This window comes from Bacillus rossius, chromosome 1 (genome assembly GCF_032445375.1).
Source record: "Bacillus rossius redtenbacheri isolate Brsri chromosome 1, Brsri_v3, whole genome shotgun sequence".
Taxonomy (NCBI): Eukaryota; Metazoa; Arthropoda; class Insecta; order Phasmatodea; family Bacillidae; genus Bacillus; species Bacillus rossius.
In genome coordinates this window covers 337,841,689-337,861,346 of record NC_086330.1, presented here as the reverse complement: position 1 = coordinate 337,861,346, position 19,658 = coordinate 337,841,689, and the positions used below count along the sequence as shown (strand labels likewise).

The window sequence follows — 19,658 nt, the reverse complement described above, 5'->3', positions numbered from 1 at the left end:
ATCACCTTTTTTTACTACGTTAGTTATTTTTGCTCTCACCAAGTTCAAATTAAGGCCATACAACTTCCCATTTTTCAGCCACTCATGCTGGACTGAAGTCCGGCAAATCTGCACATCTGACTGAGAACTAACCGCTGAAAGGGTATTTTTTCCCACAGGAGGTGGACATTACAGCACCATTACTGGTTTTTTTGAAATGGTTAAAAAAAACAAAAAAACAGCCTTGTCGGTACAGGTTTTAAATAAACTGGTCAACAACCAGTGGAGTTTCAAAGTCAATCAACTAATTTTTCCACAATGTTTGACACTGAAAACACTGATCATTCACACTTACTGCTGAAACAGAAACCAATGTGCAAGCATTAGTGACCGTGTGATCGATCAACTAATAGAGCTTGGATGTCTTGAATATTTAACCGCAGCTTGCAATACAGCTTCAGCATGAAATATTTTGACTCTACACGGCTTTAGAAACTTGTTGAAGTCAACATTAGTGGACTGCTTGCACAATTATTATAGCAGTAGGTAGTTGTTGCTTGTGTCAAATAATTAAACTAGTAACTCCTTCCGGCTGTTACAGGTTGGAGCTAGTTAGAAAATAACACAGTTATATACTGTAATAATGTATACAACCTCGGGGAGACATTATCATTACCCTACCATGCCAAAAAAATTTGATGATTATTCCAAAGTTGAAATTATAGCAAAACAAATACAAGACGGCTGAGATGATGTTTCCCACTTAAAAACGTGTGACATGTTAGGGCATTGTAGGTCAGCGTGACATGTTAGGTCATTGTAGGTCAGCATGTGATGTTAGGGCATTGTAGGTCAGCATGTGATGTGTTAGGGCATTGTAGGTCAGCGTGGTGTGTTAGGGCATTGTAGATCAGCATGATGTGTTAGGACATTGTAGGTCAGCATGTGACATGTTAGTCCATTTTAAACAGTAGTCTTCACCGGTGAAGTAGAGGAGGGAGGAGTGAGAGAAGCTCACTAGAGCCAGTTCCTAGTTCCTCATACCCTAAATATCACTATTATAATTAATTGAATTTATTTATATTTTTTTAATTCCCAAGGGCTGTATTAGCTTCAGTTACAATCATCTAAATAAATAACTTTCATTTATTTATTTGTCTCCAGGCAAACTTAGATGTCATGAATGCAGCCCTGAGTGATAACAAGTTCTCAAAAAATACTATTTTAAAATTTTTAAATACAAACAAAGGGCTTTTATAAATTTAATATTATGCATTAATTAATTAAGCATTTTATCCTTATGCTTGTATGATTTTTGAATAACCCAACAGTTTAAAGTGTCTTGGGAATGCCGTCTAGCGCACTTAGCAGCCATTTCTTACACCAGTCGAACTTCACCCCCCAAGGCCAGATGCTAAAAGCAACCTGAGGACATCATTGTTGCGTGCTACTGAGATATACTAGTTGTGAATGTCTTTAAATATTACTAAACTCTTTCTTACACCCTCGGGGCCCACCTCGGGAGAACGACTGTTTTAATAATTTATTTGGAACCCTACATGGGACATGGACATTAACGTGAAGGTATCATCCCAGCTATGTGGGTGCACTGGACTTCAATTAAACTGATTTTTTCCATTCTATCCGTTTCATTATTATTTTGTTTGTTTTATGTTAACTGCCGTAAAGTACGGAAACACGAAACACGTAAAGGGATATTTATAGAATCGTGTGTTTCTCTTCTACCACGTGGGATTGGGTTAAGGTGTAGAGGCATGTGGTATGCCTTAAGACCCCACGTGTTTAGTAACATCTAGTGTATGTAATGCTGAGAGCATACCAGTTTCTAGCACGAGATGTTATTATATGGGGGTAATGTCTTGAAATATTCCACACTTGTGCTACATCACGCCCTGAGTCAAGAGTCTAAGCTGGGTCTGTGTTGCCCTTGACCACACGGTGGCACATATAGCAATATGTCATCATACTGTCACCAACTTACACCCTGTGACCCAATATCAGTTTATGCATAAACATGTATATATGCTTTCTTTAACAAATAAAAATGTGGTGAATTGAATGTTTCTTCAAATCTTAAATGTCTGTTTTTTTTCTCTTATATGTATATTTGAAAGGGAAGTTTGAAGTTAGGGATTGGGTTTGTAAATTTTTTATCATGTTACTGATTTAAGTCAAAATAAGAATGACCCCCAAATCCCTTTTCCCATCTATATAGCAAAACTTTTTATTTTAGAAATAACTTCCTCAAAGTTTTATAAATAATGTCAAAGTCAAATATATTTTAGTAATCCTACATCTTTGCATCACAAGTACAACCAATTCCTTTCTTTATTTAATATTTTATTTTAAAATACAACTGGATACGCAAGAAAGATATGTCATGCATATGTCAACACACTTGTTTGCCAATACTCAATCCATGATGGCAAATTTTTTCTTTCTTTCTTTCTAGCGAGTTCCTTTAAAGTATTAAACAAACTTTTAGGATTCGCATTTGTGCGTCTAAGGTTTGTTATGCGAGCCACTTGTTAATCAGAATAATTATAACTTAAGAACAGACATTCACCCTATGTTAATACTTCCATATTATATTCCTAACTCGTGAGATCTATATTCAGATTCAAGACACAAGATTTGAAAAGAAAGCTGGACTCGCAATGATCAGTCGCTCACCCTTCAGTTTTCCACCTGTCCGTCAAACACGTGACCCAAGTCAATCAGAAAGCCTGGAAAATTTCATCAGTCCATCAGTTAAAAGCTTCCCAAACTTTCACTTTTGAGTGACAAGACAGATAAAATTACAACCCCCAAAATGTTTCCAAAGTATTGCTGGCAATTTTTACTATCTTAAAAGGATTTAAAGTTTGTTTATTTGTTTAGCTGTTTGCTGTGATATCTTTAAATTGCATTTGAACACATTTCAAAGTTTGAAATTTGAAACAAAATAAATATCATAGCAAAACAGGAGTTTAATAAGTGCATAGTTTACACGAGATGTCAAACTAATCCACCTTTACAAAAGAATTTGTATCCAAAATTTTAAGTTTCCTCTTCGATTGGCAGCATCCAAGTGGAAAAATATCGTGACTGACGTGCGGAGTGACGTGAATATGCTGGCCAGTTGACGGGAGTACGAACGGCGGACGAAGGGATGGTGGAAGGATGGGCGGTGGACGTCGAGAGCCCCTCCGAGGTGTCTTCGACCCGCCGCTGAACGCTCACCTTTCTCGGCGTCCACTCGGATAACCACGACGGGCTCCGTCTTGCCCACCCGGATCAGCTTGTTGATGGACCTTATCCTCCTGCGGGACAGCTCCGACAGCAGGATCATCCCCTCGATGTTGTTGTACTCCAGCAGGTGGACGTACGCCCCCATCTCCGCGATGCTGCGCACGTTCACCATCACCACGTCCTCCACCGCCGGGTACTTCTCCTTGTAGAACCGACACGACAGCGGCATCTCCCTTCAAGCGCAGCACACCTGAAAATTAAGTGTGTCAGCTTTCATTTGAATTTCAGCAAGATTCAGTTATCATGTTCCTTACACGGCTGCACTGTACGCAGGGGGGGGTTTTAGGGGTTCAACCCCCCCCCCCCCCCCCCCCCCCTTAGCACCAAATCTTTAATTAATTTATTATTCATCACTCAAACAAATTTCATATTAAAATTAATAAAATTTTTACCATTACATTATTTAAATATAAGTACCGGAAACTGCTAAAATAGCACTATTTTACACCTTAAAATCCAAATTTTCCCGGGGGAGGACACCCGGACCCCCCGCTTTAATAGGGGGGGCCATGCTTCTTAACACCCCCCATACACAAATCCTGGCTACGCCACTGATTGTACGAAACAGCAATAATCTTTTGCTTCCATTGCCTATTTTCATGTTAAGTCTGGGCTAGGTTCATTAACATCACGCGCAGTAGCAGATTCACAAAACTTGAATGATCACAAACAGCAGCTGCTACATTGTAACATAGCACATGCACATGCACAGCAACATAGCATGCAATAGGTGCTCAGATAGTGGACAAACTTATAACATTTTTGAACTTTGCACCAATTTCAGTTAGCGGCCAATCAGCCTAAACTACGTCAGGGGCATACAATAACTGACAGTTATTTTATAAGTGCATTTCAAAGCTAAACAGTAAGATTAAGACTACTATATATTTATTTGCGAGAAAAATTTTTGGTTGTTTAATCATTCCTAAATGTTAAAAACAATATTGTGTAGCTAAATGATTTATTTTTAGTAAACAAGAACTTCTGTAAAGTAGGTATATGTGAAAAAATGTGAAAATTTAAAATTAAAAATTTCAACAGAAATAAATGAGGCAAAAATCTGTTGGAATAATTTAAACGGCTGTGTTGTGTACAAATGTAGGTTTGTCTTCTGTTCTGTGTGTGCAAATTTGCTATGTATAATATGGTTACATACTATCGCGAATGTAGCCTAGGCTTTACGGTATTTTTCTTATGTAGTGGCTTTTCCGGAAAATTGATAAAATTCCCAAAATACTTTTTTTAGAAAACTAGAGATGTTCCTGTATTTATCCTGAAAACAGTGACTTTATATTCCTACTAGTTTCTAAAATATTACTGTTTATCACTTACATTACAATACCTATGCATTATGTTACTAACACAATTATTTTTTTTTTAACGTTCTTATACAGGATCAGCAAATCTAACATTCACAACATTCCGTACCGAGGCCGCATTTGTGCATGTTCAGTGGACCGTTATTTAGGTTAGTATACTGTAAAATATTTTTAATGGTTCTTTAGGAACTGCAACATAGTGTAGCAAACTGTTCACACAAGTCCATTCCTAGGGCCGAATAATTCAGAAGTTCACCGCTAGAACGAGCAACTTCAGTAGCACATGTTACATGATAAAAAAGGGCATAAAAGATGTCCATGTCATCTTTCATAGACTTGTGAGAAGGAGAAATTAGAGTATAGCGTAGCTAAATTTAAAATGCTTATAAAAAAAGTGTGGCCGGTTAATTAGGTTGGTGTGGCTACATTAAAAATACTGTGAAATTATGTGAACTGCTGGTTAGGTCATGATAGCTACATCATAAATTAGTAATTCTTAAGCTACCATTAAAATATTTTACAGTATTTTTAATGTAGCTATACATCCACAATGTTTTAAAGTTTAACATAATGTAGCCAACCTAAATTAATTGAAAATTCTCAATATTTTCCAAAACATACATATACGGACCCACATAGGGAAGCAAAAAATAGCGGCAACCTAGTCAATGCCAGGTATTGTAATGTAACCTATAAACTAAGTGCTCAGAAACCTGTTAGAATTTAAGAACATCTTTAATGTTCAAAAATATTTCCCTAATTTTATTACTTTATTTATGGAAAAACTGAGAAGAGAGAATTTTACTGGTTTAAGGACATGGAAGAGGAGACGGATCACCTAAATAGACACACATTTCATGAGCGGATTATCGACAATAGCACACATGCGGACATAGACCTGTACAGATTAGCTACGCAATGCTGAGCTCTTCCGTGATCATGACTGCATGCTCCAGAAGCCAATTATTTGGATGCTGTGGTAGCCCTTCTTTGTTTAACTTCAAAATACATAAAATATTTTTTCCATTATAAGAATAAATGGTGTTCTATTAGAACTTAGTTGTTTTTGTACATCAGAACTTCTTTTTTTTTTATCAGAACAATATTTTAATCTCGAAACTAATTATTTTTAATAAGCTTAAATTTTTCATAACCATGAAAATCAATCTTATTGGTTGCCATTTGTTTCGTTTCCGTGCACTGTGAAAGCAGTATACAAGATGGAAAAACGTTTCGGGAGATTCGTGTCCGTTCTGGTTCATTGTAGAACGGACCTTAAACATGTCCTTGTAATCTCTTAAACATGCCTTAGGACACTATTAACAATGATTATAGCGTTTTGCTCGATTGTAGCACCGCCAGTTGAAAAAAAGAACCAACTCTTCCAGTTATGAAAATAGTTTATATTTAAAATATATCACCATATTTAAATATTACTTAATAGTAATCGCAATTTAAAAACTTACCAGTAAGAAATTATGACTGAATGTTAAGTGATTAAATATAGAATCTTAGTTAATGCCGTCAATTAAATCCATGTGTTTTCATAACCTCAAATGTTTTGTTAGCGATTGCCAACAAGCTAAAACATTTGTTTGATTTAAGTGATACCAACAATATTTTATGTAAGTAATAGGGGAGGTTCCAAAGGAAATAGAAGTATATAAGGGAATCTCTTTTCCTAGTAATGAGCATTAATTGGCTGAAGGAGTTTGACGTCACTTGGAAGATATGAATGGAACTGGAAATTACACGACCAGTGCTGCAATTCGCCAGGAATAAAACAGAAACGTCATTGTAAAGAAACTAAATAATTTTTATGTACTATTCTTTAACATACATAGCATCCAATGGTTAAGTTTTTAATACATTATTCATTATGATGTGGCACAAAAATAATAATAAATCAAAGTGATTTTAAGGATGGGCAGGTGTTTTAATCAATGTTAGTTTTCGAAGGATATTGTCGTCGAGCGGGCTGATCCCCTTATTGGTTGTGTAGGTTCTTGGGCTAGCTCAGTTGGGGGTGGGTTTCGGGCCGCGTGGCAGTTAAGAGGATCTAGCCTGCTAATAATGAAACTACATAGGGTTTCGTGGCACTCACTCTTTTTATTGGCCACTATTTGCACTGGCACGGGGCTATCGCAGTTCCCGCCTACGACCGTTCTTAGGTGAGGCCTGACTACACGAGAATTTCCCCTTACACGGCCGCCTATGGGAAGTAGTAGGCGCCGGCGTCGCGGCGCTAACCGATGGCGTTTGTCCCAAACCGGCAGGGCTTTGATTTCCTGTCCTATAGCGAATTCAGGCAAGCACTACCTGCGGACACAGTTTCTGAAATGTCCCATTAAAATGGCGAGGTCTCGTCCATGACACTATGGTACTATTTTATCCTAGGCAATGCATGACTATACAAGCGAATAAAGATATGTATATATATACATACATACGAGAGGAAAGGAAAAAATTATGAAACACTAATAAAAAGAAAACTAAACTATTTACAATAAGGCGACCCCTTGGCAATAGTTTACATACTAATCTCCATAGTTTCGAACTGCCTGACACGACTCGAAGACTGTTGCTGATCTATTCCCCGCGTCACTGACGTTAAGCCCGGAGGCCTCTATGCTCACCCGTTTCACTCGTCTTGGCGAGAGCTCGCGGCCGACACGTCACTCCTCCGCGGTTCTCCAGACGCGACTGCCCTCTGCTCGCGCCGACCCCCTCCCCGCGCGCGTCTCGTGCAGCATCTCACGTCCTCGTGGACGGGAACCCGCGACTTGTTCACCCCGTGCATATTAAAATACATGTTATTTACCCTTCTAATTTAAATTATACATGATGGATGATATTATAGTTTTTACAATAAAATTTATGTCCTGCTGAAAGAAAAGAAAATATACATAAAAAAAACTACGTCGGAGGGACACTGATTTAATGAAGGTGGCACCACTGGCTCCCGCACACGCCCGCGCACAGAAGAAGGCGGTGACGCGCCATAACGGCCTGTAGGAGCTAGGGTGGCCTCTGGGTCGACGTCAAATGCCCCCCCCTCCCACAAGGCCATTATGCGCGTCAACGTCTCTTAATCGCATCTGCCGTTGCACTCGTTGATCGTAGAAACGAGAGGGTAGGAAGTGTCTTGGCCTCTGGTGTGTATCGTGTGCGGGTGTCTCGCGAAGGGTGGCAGTAAACTCATGACACTGAGTCGGGATCCTGTGTTAGTGTGGTGGCTTGCCTTTGGTAGGTTATTGCACTGAAATTCCCGTAAGTAGGTGGGTACCCGCCGTATCCTCCTAGGTCGGGAGTTTTCCCCAGATTCGCTTCTGGAAATTGAGGGGCTGAGCGAACAGTTGGGGTCTAATGTCCTGCCCTTTCCCCCCATCCTCGTGGTTGGGATGGCAGACCACCCCGAAGATCCTGGTTCACCTGTCAGGACCCCCATCAGTTCTTCCTCCATCCCCTCTGTGTCCCCCCGTTCTGTATCTGAGTCTGGTTCGGTGACGGTCATAATGAACGACGAGTCCGCCAGACTCGTATTGAGGGGCCAGAGAGGGGTGTCTGGGTCTTTCCCCTCCTCGTCCTCCCCGTCCGTGTCCGGTTCCGTGATGAACTGGATCACGTTTGTGTCGGCGGTCGTTTCGTCTGGTTCCCCAAATGTCCTGGCTGGTTCCATTACGCTCTCTTCTGCCCCTCCTGTCTCCGTTCCTTTCATGGCTGCCCCTGTGTCGGCTGCCGGTCGCGTCTCTGTCACGTCTCCTTGTTCTTTCTGTCCCGCCATGTCCTCGTCCCACCTTCCGTCCATGTCACGGCTGGCTTGGTTTGCGTCGGTGACTGGTGTAGAGGCAGACCCCTCTCCCCTGTCCGTGTCCCTTGGAGCTTGTCTCTCCCCCGCGGCTAGGCGCAGTTGGTCTCTGTGAATTTTTGCGGGCCTCCCGCTTGGTGTACGTATTAAGTACGATGTGGCCCCCGCCTGTCGCAGAACGGTCCTGGGGCCCGCCCATTTCGGGGCTAGACCTGCACAAAAGTTCTTTGCCCTTGACGACAGAGGATGCTGTCGGACGTACACTTGGTCCCCGGGGTTCAGAGTAGGGGGGGGTCTAGTGGACTGTGGTGTCGTCTGCTGTAGATAGGCCTCCTGTCTCCGCCTAGCCCTCTCCTGCATTCTGGTCAGCTCGGTATTGAGACATTCGCCCCATCCGGCTTCTGTGGCTGCCGCCTCTACCCGGCATTCTCCTGGCAGCGCCAGGTTCCGCCCCATGACCAGCTCTGCCGGCGAGTAACCCGTGGCGGCACTCGTACGACGCCTCAGACAGTATAAGAGGTTCGGCAAATGGGTATCCCATTTTGAATGGTCCTCTCCCAACCGGAGACGGAGCTGAGCCTTTATCTCTTGGTTCCGTCTCTCGGTTGGGTTGGCCCTCGGGTGATACGTCGGCGTCGTGTGGTGGCTCACCCCCCACCTTCTGCAGGCCTGTTTCCAGCGGGCTCCCGTGAACTGACATCCGTTGTCCGATAGGAGCACCGCTGGGTACCCGAAGCGAGGGGCTACCTCTCCGTCGATCAGCGCTATCAACGTTCCCGACCGGACGTTGGAGACCGGATAGGCCTCGACCCATCTGGTAAACAGGTCTGTTAGTACTACAAGGAAGCGCTTGCCTTTGCTGCTGCGGGGATAGGGCCCCATGATATCTAGAGCTAGTGTGTGGAATGGGTGTTGCGGGCGGCGAGGTCGCTGTTGCTCCTCGCCGTCTGTCCTCCGGGCCTTGCGCTGCTGGCAAGTGTGGCAGCGTCGGACGTATTCCCGGACATCGTGTCCCATGCCGGGCCAGTGGAAGGAGACCCTGATTGCCTCCGCGGTTTGTTCGGCCCCGGGGTGGCCTGCTAGCTGGTGGTCATGGAAATAACCCAGTATGGCCGCGCGGGCCCCCTTCGGGGCGTGAGTTCGCCAAGCATCCCCACCTCCCGGCACCCGCGTCTGCAGGACCCCGTCCACGCAGCGCTGATCCGGTACCACCTGGTTCCCGCACGCCTCCACGGCGGCCTTCGAGACGTCGTCCCCCCGCTGAACCCGCTGCACGGCGCTAATCAGCTGGGAGAGAGTGTCCACTGCCTCGGGTTCAGTGACTGGTTCCTCCTGTGTTACCGCGTACAATGCCGCGGGCCCCATCTGGTCTCCCGTGACGGGTGCGCGCCCTGACGGAGGAAGCAGATCGTCCCACGTGCCCTCGTCCTCAAAGATGTCCTCTGGGTTAGGATGTCGTGACAATTCATCGGCAAGTTGGTTAGTCCTCCCTGGCACGTGTTCCACTGTGAATGCAAAGTTTTGGAGGGTCACAGCCCACCGGGTAAATTTACTCTTCCTCCCTTGCATCGAGTTCAACCATTTTAAACACTGATTGTCCGTCCTAAGAGTAAACTCCCGCCCTTCCAGATGGTGTTGGTACCGCTTGACAGCCCACACCACTGCCAAGCACTCCTGTTCATTCACATCGTAGTTCCGGGCGGCCGGCCCGAATTTGGCACTGGAATACTCCATCACGCGTCGCTCGCCATTGGGTCCGACCTGGTACAACACGGCCCCCATACCTACTTGACTCGCGTCCGTTTGCAGGTACAGGGGTTCGCCCGGCACCAGCCGTGCGAGGGTGTGACTGTCCTTGAACAAGCGCTTGACAGTAGCCAGGGCGCGGTCGGCCTCCGCGGTCCACCTGTATTTTGTTTTGGGGGATAGCAAGTCCGTCATGGGGGCCGTCACCGCTGCGAAGTCCGGTATGAAGGACCGCAGCCAGTTCAGGAGCCCCATGAGTCTTTGCAGCTGTTTTCTCGTCTGTGGAGCCGCCTTGGACGCGATCAGGTCCAGGTGCTCCGGGAGAGGGCGGCACCCCTTCTCACTGACGACATGCCCCAGGAATCTGATCTCCGTTGCCCCGATATGGCACTTGTGCGGGGCGCAGGTCAGCCCGTGTCTGGCCAGCCGTTCGAGGACCAATGCCAGGTGATGCGCATGGTCCTCCCACGTCCGTGACCAGACGATCACGTCGTCCAGATAGGCCGTGACGAAGTCGCCCACGAACCCATCCAGGACGCGGACCATCATGGCCTGGAATGTCGAGGGGGCGTCCATCAGCCCGAACGGCATGGCTCGGAACTGAAACCTGCGTCCGTCCGGGGCCGTAAACGCGGTCTTAGGACGGTCTTCCTGCCTGACGGGGACTTGCCAATACCCGGACCTTAGATCAAGTGACGTAAATATACGGGCGTCCCCCAAGCCTGCCAACGCGTCTGCAATGTTTATCAGTGGTGGTGGGGCGGGTATGGTGACAGAGTTCACGGGTTTGAAGTTCACACAGAACCTCAAGGTCCCGTCCTTCTTCTTAGCCATGACGATTTGGCTATTGTACGGAGATTCACTAGCTTCTATTACTCCGTTCTGGAGCATTTCGGTTATCTGTTCCTGCACTACCTGACGGTCTTTGAGTCCAAACTCCCGCGGCTTTACGTATATGGGACTGTGTGGCTTTGTAGGGATGGCATGTTCCGTCACCGTTGTCCGCCGCAGCATGTCTGTGGCCGCGAACACTAACGGTTGCTGCGACAACACGCCCTCGAACAACCCTGTGTAATTTGGTGGCACGTCATGAGTGAGGTCTGCCAGCTGGATCTGTGGTGAGGGAGGAACAGGGCCCGCCCGGCCCACGCCGTACAGCGTTCGGCGCCCCTGACGGCCCACGTGCAACTTACTGTCCTTGATGTCAATGGCGGCGTCCTCCTGGACCAGCCAAGGCAGGCCCAGGATCAACTCCTCCCGCAGTCCACGCATCACCAGGGCGCTAGTCCGACTGAATAAGTCACGAACACCGATGGTTACCTGTGCGCGTCCAGACGTGGACGCGCTTGTCCCCTCCGTTGCCAGTTGCACCTCGTCCTCGTGTGGCTCCAAGTCCTCGTCCGGCACCAGGTGGGCGGAGACAAAAGAGTGGGTCGCCGCCGTGTCCACCAACGCGTGGACGGGACGGCCGTTCAGGAGCACTGGCACCCGGAGCAGCGCCGCCTGGTCCGTGCCCAGCTGTCCCAGCTGTGCTGGAGGAGCCCCCTGCTCCTCTGGTGGTGACCTGTCCCCTGCTGTTGGACTGCTACTGGCTCCCCCGTCTGCTGTGGCGTCCATGCTGCGGTTCCCGTGGTCCCTCGTGTCTCTTCCGAGCTGCCCAGTGGGGCTGTCACTTTTGGCGGGCGACGTCCCTGTGTTCCTCTCGTCCCTGTGGCTGGTGTCATGGCGGGCGTCGTTGGGCTGACTCGTTCTCGGGCTCGGTGAGGTCTTTTCTGTCATGTTGTCCGGGTTCGTATCTAGGAGGCAGTGGCCGACTCTGTCCCTGCCCCCTATTGTCCGTTTCCCGGATGGCGTCCTTCCCTTTCCATCTTCCTCCACAACTCCGCCTTGGTTGGACACTCCGCGTGCCAGTGATACTCCGGGCTGCGGCAATACTGACACCTGGGTGGACGGTTGTCACTCGTCCGCTGATTCGTACTCCGCTCCTCTGACCGTGTTCTGGTCTCCCGTGTGGGTCCCCCTGTCGTCCTCTGCCCTTGTGGTGTGGCCCCGCCCCTGTATCGGACCAATGTCATTGCGTCCTCGGGTGTCACAGTCTCTTGTGACATCACTGGTGTCATCCTAGGCTCCCGTCGTGACTCTCTTGCCCAGAGTTCCCTCCTACTTGCTGCCAAGTCCATTTCAGTCTCCCGGGCCAGCTCCACGAACTCGGATACCTCTAGGTCCACGGCCCGTCGCAGAAAAGGGCGTAGCGACGGCAACAACTGTTCGCATATTACGGGCATGACCTCGCTCACTGTTCTCTCCGGCCCCACTCGCCGGTGCAACCGCACCTTCCTATAGATAAATGATTCGGCGCTCTCCCCTGCGGCCTGTGGTACACTGTAAAGTTGTCGCTGACACTCGGCTCGTGCCAGTGGTCCGTTGAACCGCCTCTCTAGTGCTCGCTCGAATTCTCCCCACTCGGATAGATAGTCCCCCGTGTCCGTCCACCATTTCGCCGCCCGGCCCCGTAACTGGCCACACACTCTCGTCACCCAGTCCCTTCGTGGCACTCCCCTAAGCCTGTCCACACACGCGGCTACAAACGCACTCGGATCTTCGTGCGGTTCTCCCGCAAACTCCGGTAATGGGCTAGCCACCTCGACCACTCGCATCACTATACTCGGATGACCATGACCTATGGGCTCTCTAACGCCCTCGTCGCGGTGACCCGGTAAATGACTCCCCGATTGTCTGTCATTACTCTCCCCGCTACTCTTCACGTCCGCTAGTCCCCATGGGCATTCGCACGAAAGGTCCTGTCCGTGTCTCCCCCTGAACGGAAGTCCACACCCCACACACGTGTCCATCACCCTCGCCTTTGTCTCATCCGGTCCCTCCATTTTTCCGGTCGTCACCCGGCTTCACTTGGTTATCCGATCCTTCTCGGCTCGGTCGGCGAACTCGCCTCTCGGCGCGCGATAAGCCGCAGCGCGATACCGCGCGAATTCGAGCCCGGCGTGGGTCGCGCCGCCTTATCTCTCTCCCGCGTGAACCTGATCCCGGCGTGGATGCGTCTCCTTATCTCTTTCCCGCGCCGCTCCTTCCGCCTGCTTCCGCCGCTCCGCCGCGCCATGCAGCTCCCGCGCCGTTCGCGTGACGCAACTCGCGCTACGTCGCACGCTACTCCAGTCCATATAATGTCCGTGATGTCCTTTCCGCCCACTTTGTCCGTGTTCTTGGCAACCCGCACTTTGCCAAATTACGCCCTTTGAGACAAAATTTCGAAAGTTTGAAAGTTTTTAAAAAAAATTGAAAGTTTTGAAAATTTGAAAGTTTGAGAATGCGTTGCCACCTAGTTGGGGGCCACTTGTCGTCGAGCGGGCTGATCCCCTTATTGGTTGTGTAGGTTCTTGGGCTAGCTCAGTTGGGGGTGGGTTTCGGGCCGCGTGGCAGTTAAGAGGATCTAGCCTGCTAATAATGAAACTACATAGGGTTTCGTGGCACTCACTCTTTTTATTGGCCACTATTTGCACTGGCACGGGGCTATCGCAGTTCCCGCCTACGACCGTTCTTAGGTGAGGCCTGACTACACGAGAATTTCCCCTTACACGGCCGCCTATGGGAAGTAGTAGGCGCCGGCGTCGCGGCGCTAACCGATGGCGTTTGTCCCAAACCGGCAGGGCTTTGATTTCCTGTCCTATAGCGAATTCAGGCAAGCACTACCTGCGGACACAGTTTCTGAAATGTCCCATTAAAATGGCGAGGTCTCGTCCATGACACTATGGTACTATTTTATCCTAGGCAATGCATGACTATACAAGCGAATAAAGATATGTATATATATACATACATACGAGAGGAAAGGAAAAAATTATGAAACACTAATAAAAAGAAAACTAAACTATTTACAATAAGGCGACCCCTTGGCAATAGTTTACATACTAATCTCCATAGTTTCGAACTGCCTGACACGACTCGAAGACTGTTGCTGATCTATTCCCCGCGTCACTGACGTTAAGCCCGGAGGCCTCTATGCTCACCCGTTTCACTCGTCTTGGCGAGAGCTCGCGGCCGACACGTCACTCCTCCGCGGTTCTCCAGACGCGACTGCCCTCTGCTCGCGCCGACCCCCTCCCCGCGCGCGTCTCGTGCAGCATCTCACGTCCTCGTGGACGGGAACCCGCGACTTGTTCACCCCGTGCATATTAAAATACATGTTATTTACCCTTCTAATTTAAATTATACATGATGGATGATATTATAGTTTTTACAATAAAATTTATGTCCTGCTGAAAGAAAAGAAAATATACATAAAAAAAACTACGTCGGAGGGACACTGATTTAATGAAGGTGGCACCACTGGCTCCCGCACACGCCCGCGCACAGAAGAAGGCGGTGACGCGCCATAACGGCCTGTAGGAGCTAGGGTGGCCTCTGGGTCGACGTCAATATTTAAATCATAATTATACTAGAAAGGCAATGTAAGCATATGAAATGTGCATTAAATATCAGATATTAAAAAGACATTCACTAATTGATGGTGTTTATAGCCGTCCGCTAAGAATAGTCTTGATAGTCGTTAAGTTCCGCGCGCCCTTTCACTAGACAATAGTCTAACTTTTTAATATTTGGTCAAAATTAATATATAAAAAAGGGGGATTGCCTGAAAAGTCGGTTTACGGACGATAATTTTACGTGATAACGTCGCGAGAAAACAATGATGAAAAATTGCATACTGTTTAATTTTCAAATATTATTTACAGTTTTTGCAAATTTTAATTTGATTAATTTGTTTAAATAAATCACGAACAATTAGTGATAGAAATAAACTGAAATCAAAACAATGTCAATAAATTGTTAATTTTAAATAACGAAATTGGACAAATAAATCAAATTATTTTAATTGCTGCTTTTAAACGCAAGCCTTAACCTGTTTGATAATACCAATAGAAGATTTTCTCACATGGTGGTTGGTCGGTTCTTGCACGCTCGGCTCAGGCGGAACGTGACAATGAGTCATGCTTTTTCCTGCATGCAGCCAGCGTTCGTCGATTTATAAAAAAACATTATTTTAAGTAGGCCCTAAACCAAAATTCCTCAAATAACTTGCTAGAGTATTCAATGCTTCAAAAATAGTTAACCCATAAAATGTGTCTGATATCACTTTTGCTTCAAAAAAACTTTTTTTTTTAATTTTAGATTATTTTAAAACCCTATTTCAAATGGTGTTTTTAACCTTTTGGTTAACAGTTTGTAATATTAAATTATTTTTAGACACTTGTAATGCATTCTCAAACACAAAAACTAATATTGTTGATTGTCCGGCATTATTTAAATTTGGGCAAAATTATTTAATCAGTTGACGCCGACCGCCAATGCTCCTCTATGTCGCATAGACCGCTATGCCTCGTCAACGTCTCAAGAACGCGTGTGCACCAAACGCGCTCGGGCGCGCACCGTAGTGTAGAAAGTGCAACGGGGCGAACGCCAGGTAACAAGTGCTACGTCGGCAGAAGGATCCGGCCGGGTGTGGCATAACCCTCTGCCGAACTACAACAAATGTTTATGTATTTGTTCCACAGGATATTATTAGACATTATTTTCATTATTTAACACTTTATTTTCTCCAAAATTATGTTTCACCGTGCGCCTTGTCCCGAACCTGGCCGGTTCAGTTTCCCGCGAAAATCACATGTTTCCGCGGGAGGGCTGGCGGGTGAGGGGGGTCGCGCGCGGTGATAGCGGGAGTATCCTTCCGGAGCTCATAGAGGCCGGCAGCCTCCACGCAACACGGGACCAGCAATTCTTATTTTCACTGATATGTAGTTTCAATATTTGTACTTTTTCGCAAACCTTTTTCTTTCAGTTCCGTGGCCGGCCACGACTTACCAAGTGGTATTTAACTTAATAATTCAGTGCTCCAAGAAGACCATTCCTTGTAATACGTGAGTACTGTGTGTGAACTACGAGATGTTACTTCAGCGCCTCACGCGATAACCTAGCCAACCGGCTAACTAGTTTCAGCCCGCACGGGGCAGCCAGTAGGCAACACGTACATTCAAACTTACTAATGCATCAATTTTTGGAACAGGCCTAAGAGTCAGGTAGCGTCGCCGGAGTTACGGGCTTACGTGTTCTTAGCCCAGTGTACTACGTAATTTGTAATTGTGCAGTGTAATTCTTAATCAGGATTATAGTATGTCATGTCAGGGTTTGTTTTGTAATCACCGCATCGTGTCCAAGTGTATGACCTTACCGGGGAATAAAATCGTGAGCCGCCACTGAGAGAGTGGTCGCGTGTGTGACGATTCAATTCGGGACAACCGTTATGGCCAGGACAGGCAGCACTATGTATAGGGCTGTGCCGTAATAAATTAATCAGACATCAGTCGGTATTTTCTTGTTCTTTTCAGGCGTCCCGAGTAGCCTAAACAGCTCGGTGGGCCCTACTGTGTCGAACCACTACCTCTAGCCACAAGGCTGAACCTACCCTGAGATTTCGAGCAATACTAAAATCACGTAAATTTTCATAGAGGTAGCGGGGTTCGCGTCACAGTAATAAAGTTGTGTGTACTTAAATTGTTTTTCCTAACCTAACTAAAAGCTAAGTGTGTTTGGGAGGGTTCCGGGTTAGGGATGGAGTGCATCTCAGGCCGAAGCCTATATGCTCCAATCATGCAGTGTGTTGGCCATGCAGGAAGGGTAGCATGCATCATGTGTTAGGAGGGTGATTGGCCAGTCACGGCAGCGATGGACGCCATGACTAACTCCCCTTCACTGACTATTATAGAGTAAAACTAGATAAGTTGGGTCCAGGTAAAACCTGCATAGACGCAGGAAGTGTCACAATTGTGCGAGAAAATCGTGTCACAATAACGATGCCGATGCTGGGAAGATGCCTATGCACTTTAGATGGATATCAGTGATACTATTATTGATACAGACATTGAAGTCTCTTTCGACAGCGAAACTTCTTTCATTGAGGTTCCTTTGCAGATAGCACTGCAGGAATAAAGTATATTCTGCTGGTGAAACCATGCCTGTTGATGTCTCCTTTAATGTTGTCGGTGACGATGGGACATGTTCTATCGAGTTCTGCGTAGTTGTCGACATTGCTGCCATCGAGGTCTCTGTTACCATCAAGGTGACTTTGCTATCATCGCCGCTGTCATCTGGGTCTGCTCCATCGATAGTACACCACCCATCAAGATCGACATTGGAACATTATCTAAATATCAGTTACTCGTCATCTGGGACTCACATATATACCCGTAGCTGCCGGAATAATATTAAAGTCAAAACACGATCCATTTACTTTAATACGCGAGTCATAACAATATTCTAAACAGAAAGAACAGAAATTTACATGATAGCTTTTTTTATTATCCCTTTTACCTACTCTTTACTTTCCCTTTTAGTTTTAACTATGTAGTTACTATTACTTATTGATATAGTAAATCATAAAATATTAATTGAAAAACTTAAATTTTATCGAATAGAACACTTAGAACTAAGGTTATTGTCATCCTATCTGCATAACAGGATGCAAACAGTTAAAATAAAAGATAAAAAGTCAGGTCTATTGCCTAATAAAAATGGTGTACCACAAGGATCAGTTCTTGGGCCCTTGTTGTTTTTAATTTTTATAAATGACTTGCCTGATTATATGTTTAATGGGAAATGTATTTTATATGCTGATTATACTACTTTTTTAACTTATGATAGTGATCCTGATATTTTAAGAACTAAAATTGAACAAGCTATGGAAAAGTTTTATTACTGGTTTAAAACCAATAAGTTAGTTGTAAATAATGATAAAACAGAAGCTATAACTTTTACATTAAAACCCTCTCTAGACATTAAAACTGTTAAATTTTTAGGTATTTATTTAGATAGTAAATTAAATTGGTATTCACACACAACTGCTTTATGTAAACGTCTTTCTAGAGTAATTTATTTACTTAGAAAGTTGAAATATTGTACTAGTCAAAAATTAGTAATTAATTCATACTACGCCTTTTTTCATGTACACTTATTATATGTACAATTATTTCATGTACACTTATTTTACTGTGGGGCAATTCACCCGGAGCCAAAAGAGTTTTTATATGGCAAAAAAAAGCTATAAGAATTATTGCTGGAATTACTGAAAGACAATCATGTAGAGAACATTTTATAAATTTGAAAATACTTACATTACCGTGTGTATATTTATATTACACTGCTTATTGTATGTTAAAAGTAATTTACAAACTTTGATTTTAAGAAATAATGTACATAATTATAAAACAAGAAATAGATATCTTATTGATGTTAGTTATAAACGATTGCGTAAATCTCATATGGGTTTTGAAAATGTAAGTGTAAATTTTTTTAATAGATTACCTTTGTGTGCTAGGGCTATATCCATTGATAGGTTTAACAAAGCCTAGAAAAATGGCTAATAGCTAAACCTTTATACTCTTTAGATGAATGTAACAATTTAAATTTTAATGACATTAAGTTTGAGTAAGGTATAAGAAAATTAAGTTGTTTTCTCTTTAATTTACTAATGTAAACTTATATATTATATTGACGCCGTCCCCGTTGCCTAATCTGAATTTACGTAAATTTAAGCTGGTAAGTTAATTTTGAATCTCAAGGGGGGGTTCCTGGCCTCGTGGCGGTAGGCAGGGATGCGGCGACAAAGGACTCCCCGGGCTGTTATGGCCTCCCAGGACGCCTTATTAATGAAACACACGAGTTCCTTTGGTGATTTATTGCGGAGTACACTCTACAGGTCACACGTTCACGTGACTGGCCGCTTCACCGTCGACCTAAGCTCCGCGCACCTGGACCTGCTAGGGTCACTGCGAGAGTATACGGACGTGGCGTGACGAGTGAGGACGAACGGTCCCACGACTTAATTAAGGGAACACATGACACTAAATTACTGTGGTTAGTCCGCACCAGAGAATGATTGGCTTATTAAAACACGTTACACTAAGTTACTGCGATTAGTCCCGCACAGGAGAATAAGCCACTTATTAAAACACGTTACACTGAATTACTGCGATTGGTCCGCACAGCAGAATAAGTTACTTACTAAAACACGTTACACTGAATTACTGCGATTAGTCCCGCACAGGAGTATATGCATGAGCGGATAGTCCGCGGGGTGGCGATGGCCACGTTAAGCTGGGTACGGACACGGTGGAATCTGGAGCGATATCACACACGTGGCCGTGGCACGTCCCAGGTGAATACTCGTCCGAAAGTTTTGGTCGCGTTCGGCGCAGTGCCGCCCTGCGTGGGCAAAGAACTATGTCCCGTGGTGGGACGTGAAAGCGTGAGGCGCAGGTGCCACGACGGGTCACCTAATTGCATACGTAAAATATAAAAATCCCTGATGGGATACACATGTTATTAAAAGACCGCGCGTGACTGCTAACGGCCGATTTGGGCCGACCGGGGAGCTGATATAAAACGTTTGGACTATATTTACCTATTGTAGTTATATGGCGTTGGTG

General features: G+C 45.5%; 1 protein-coding gene across 2 annotated transcripts in view; it reads right to left on the bottom strand.

Annotated features, from left to right (window-relative positions):
• Nucleotides 1–19,658, bottom strand: part of LOC134528105 (eukaryotic translation initiation factor 2 subunit 1) — a 32,701-nt gene extending 13,043 nt beyond the window's left edge. Inside the window, exons 1-2 of one of the 2 annotated variants that reach the window (XM_063361380.1) lie at nt 19,634–19,658; nt 3,223–3,481 (exon numbers count right to left, since the gene is read on the bottom strand). In XM_063361380.1, the coding sequence (XP_063217450.1) occupies nt 3,223–3,460 (238 nt within the window). In that variant the 5' untranslated portion in view covers nt 3,461–3,481; nt 19,634–19,658. Of the gene's footprint in view, nt 1–3,222; nt 3,482–6,076; nt 6,355–19,633 lie in introns of those variants that run through there. The other variant, XM_063361379.1, reaches the window with a different exon arrangement.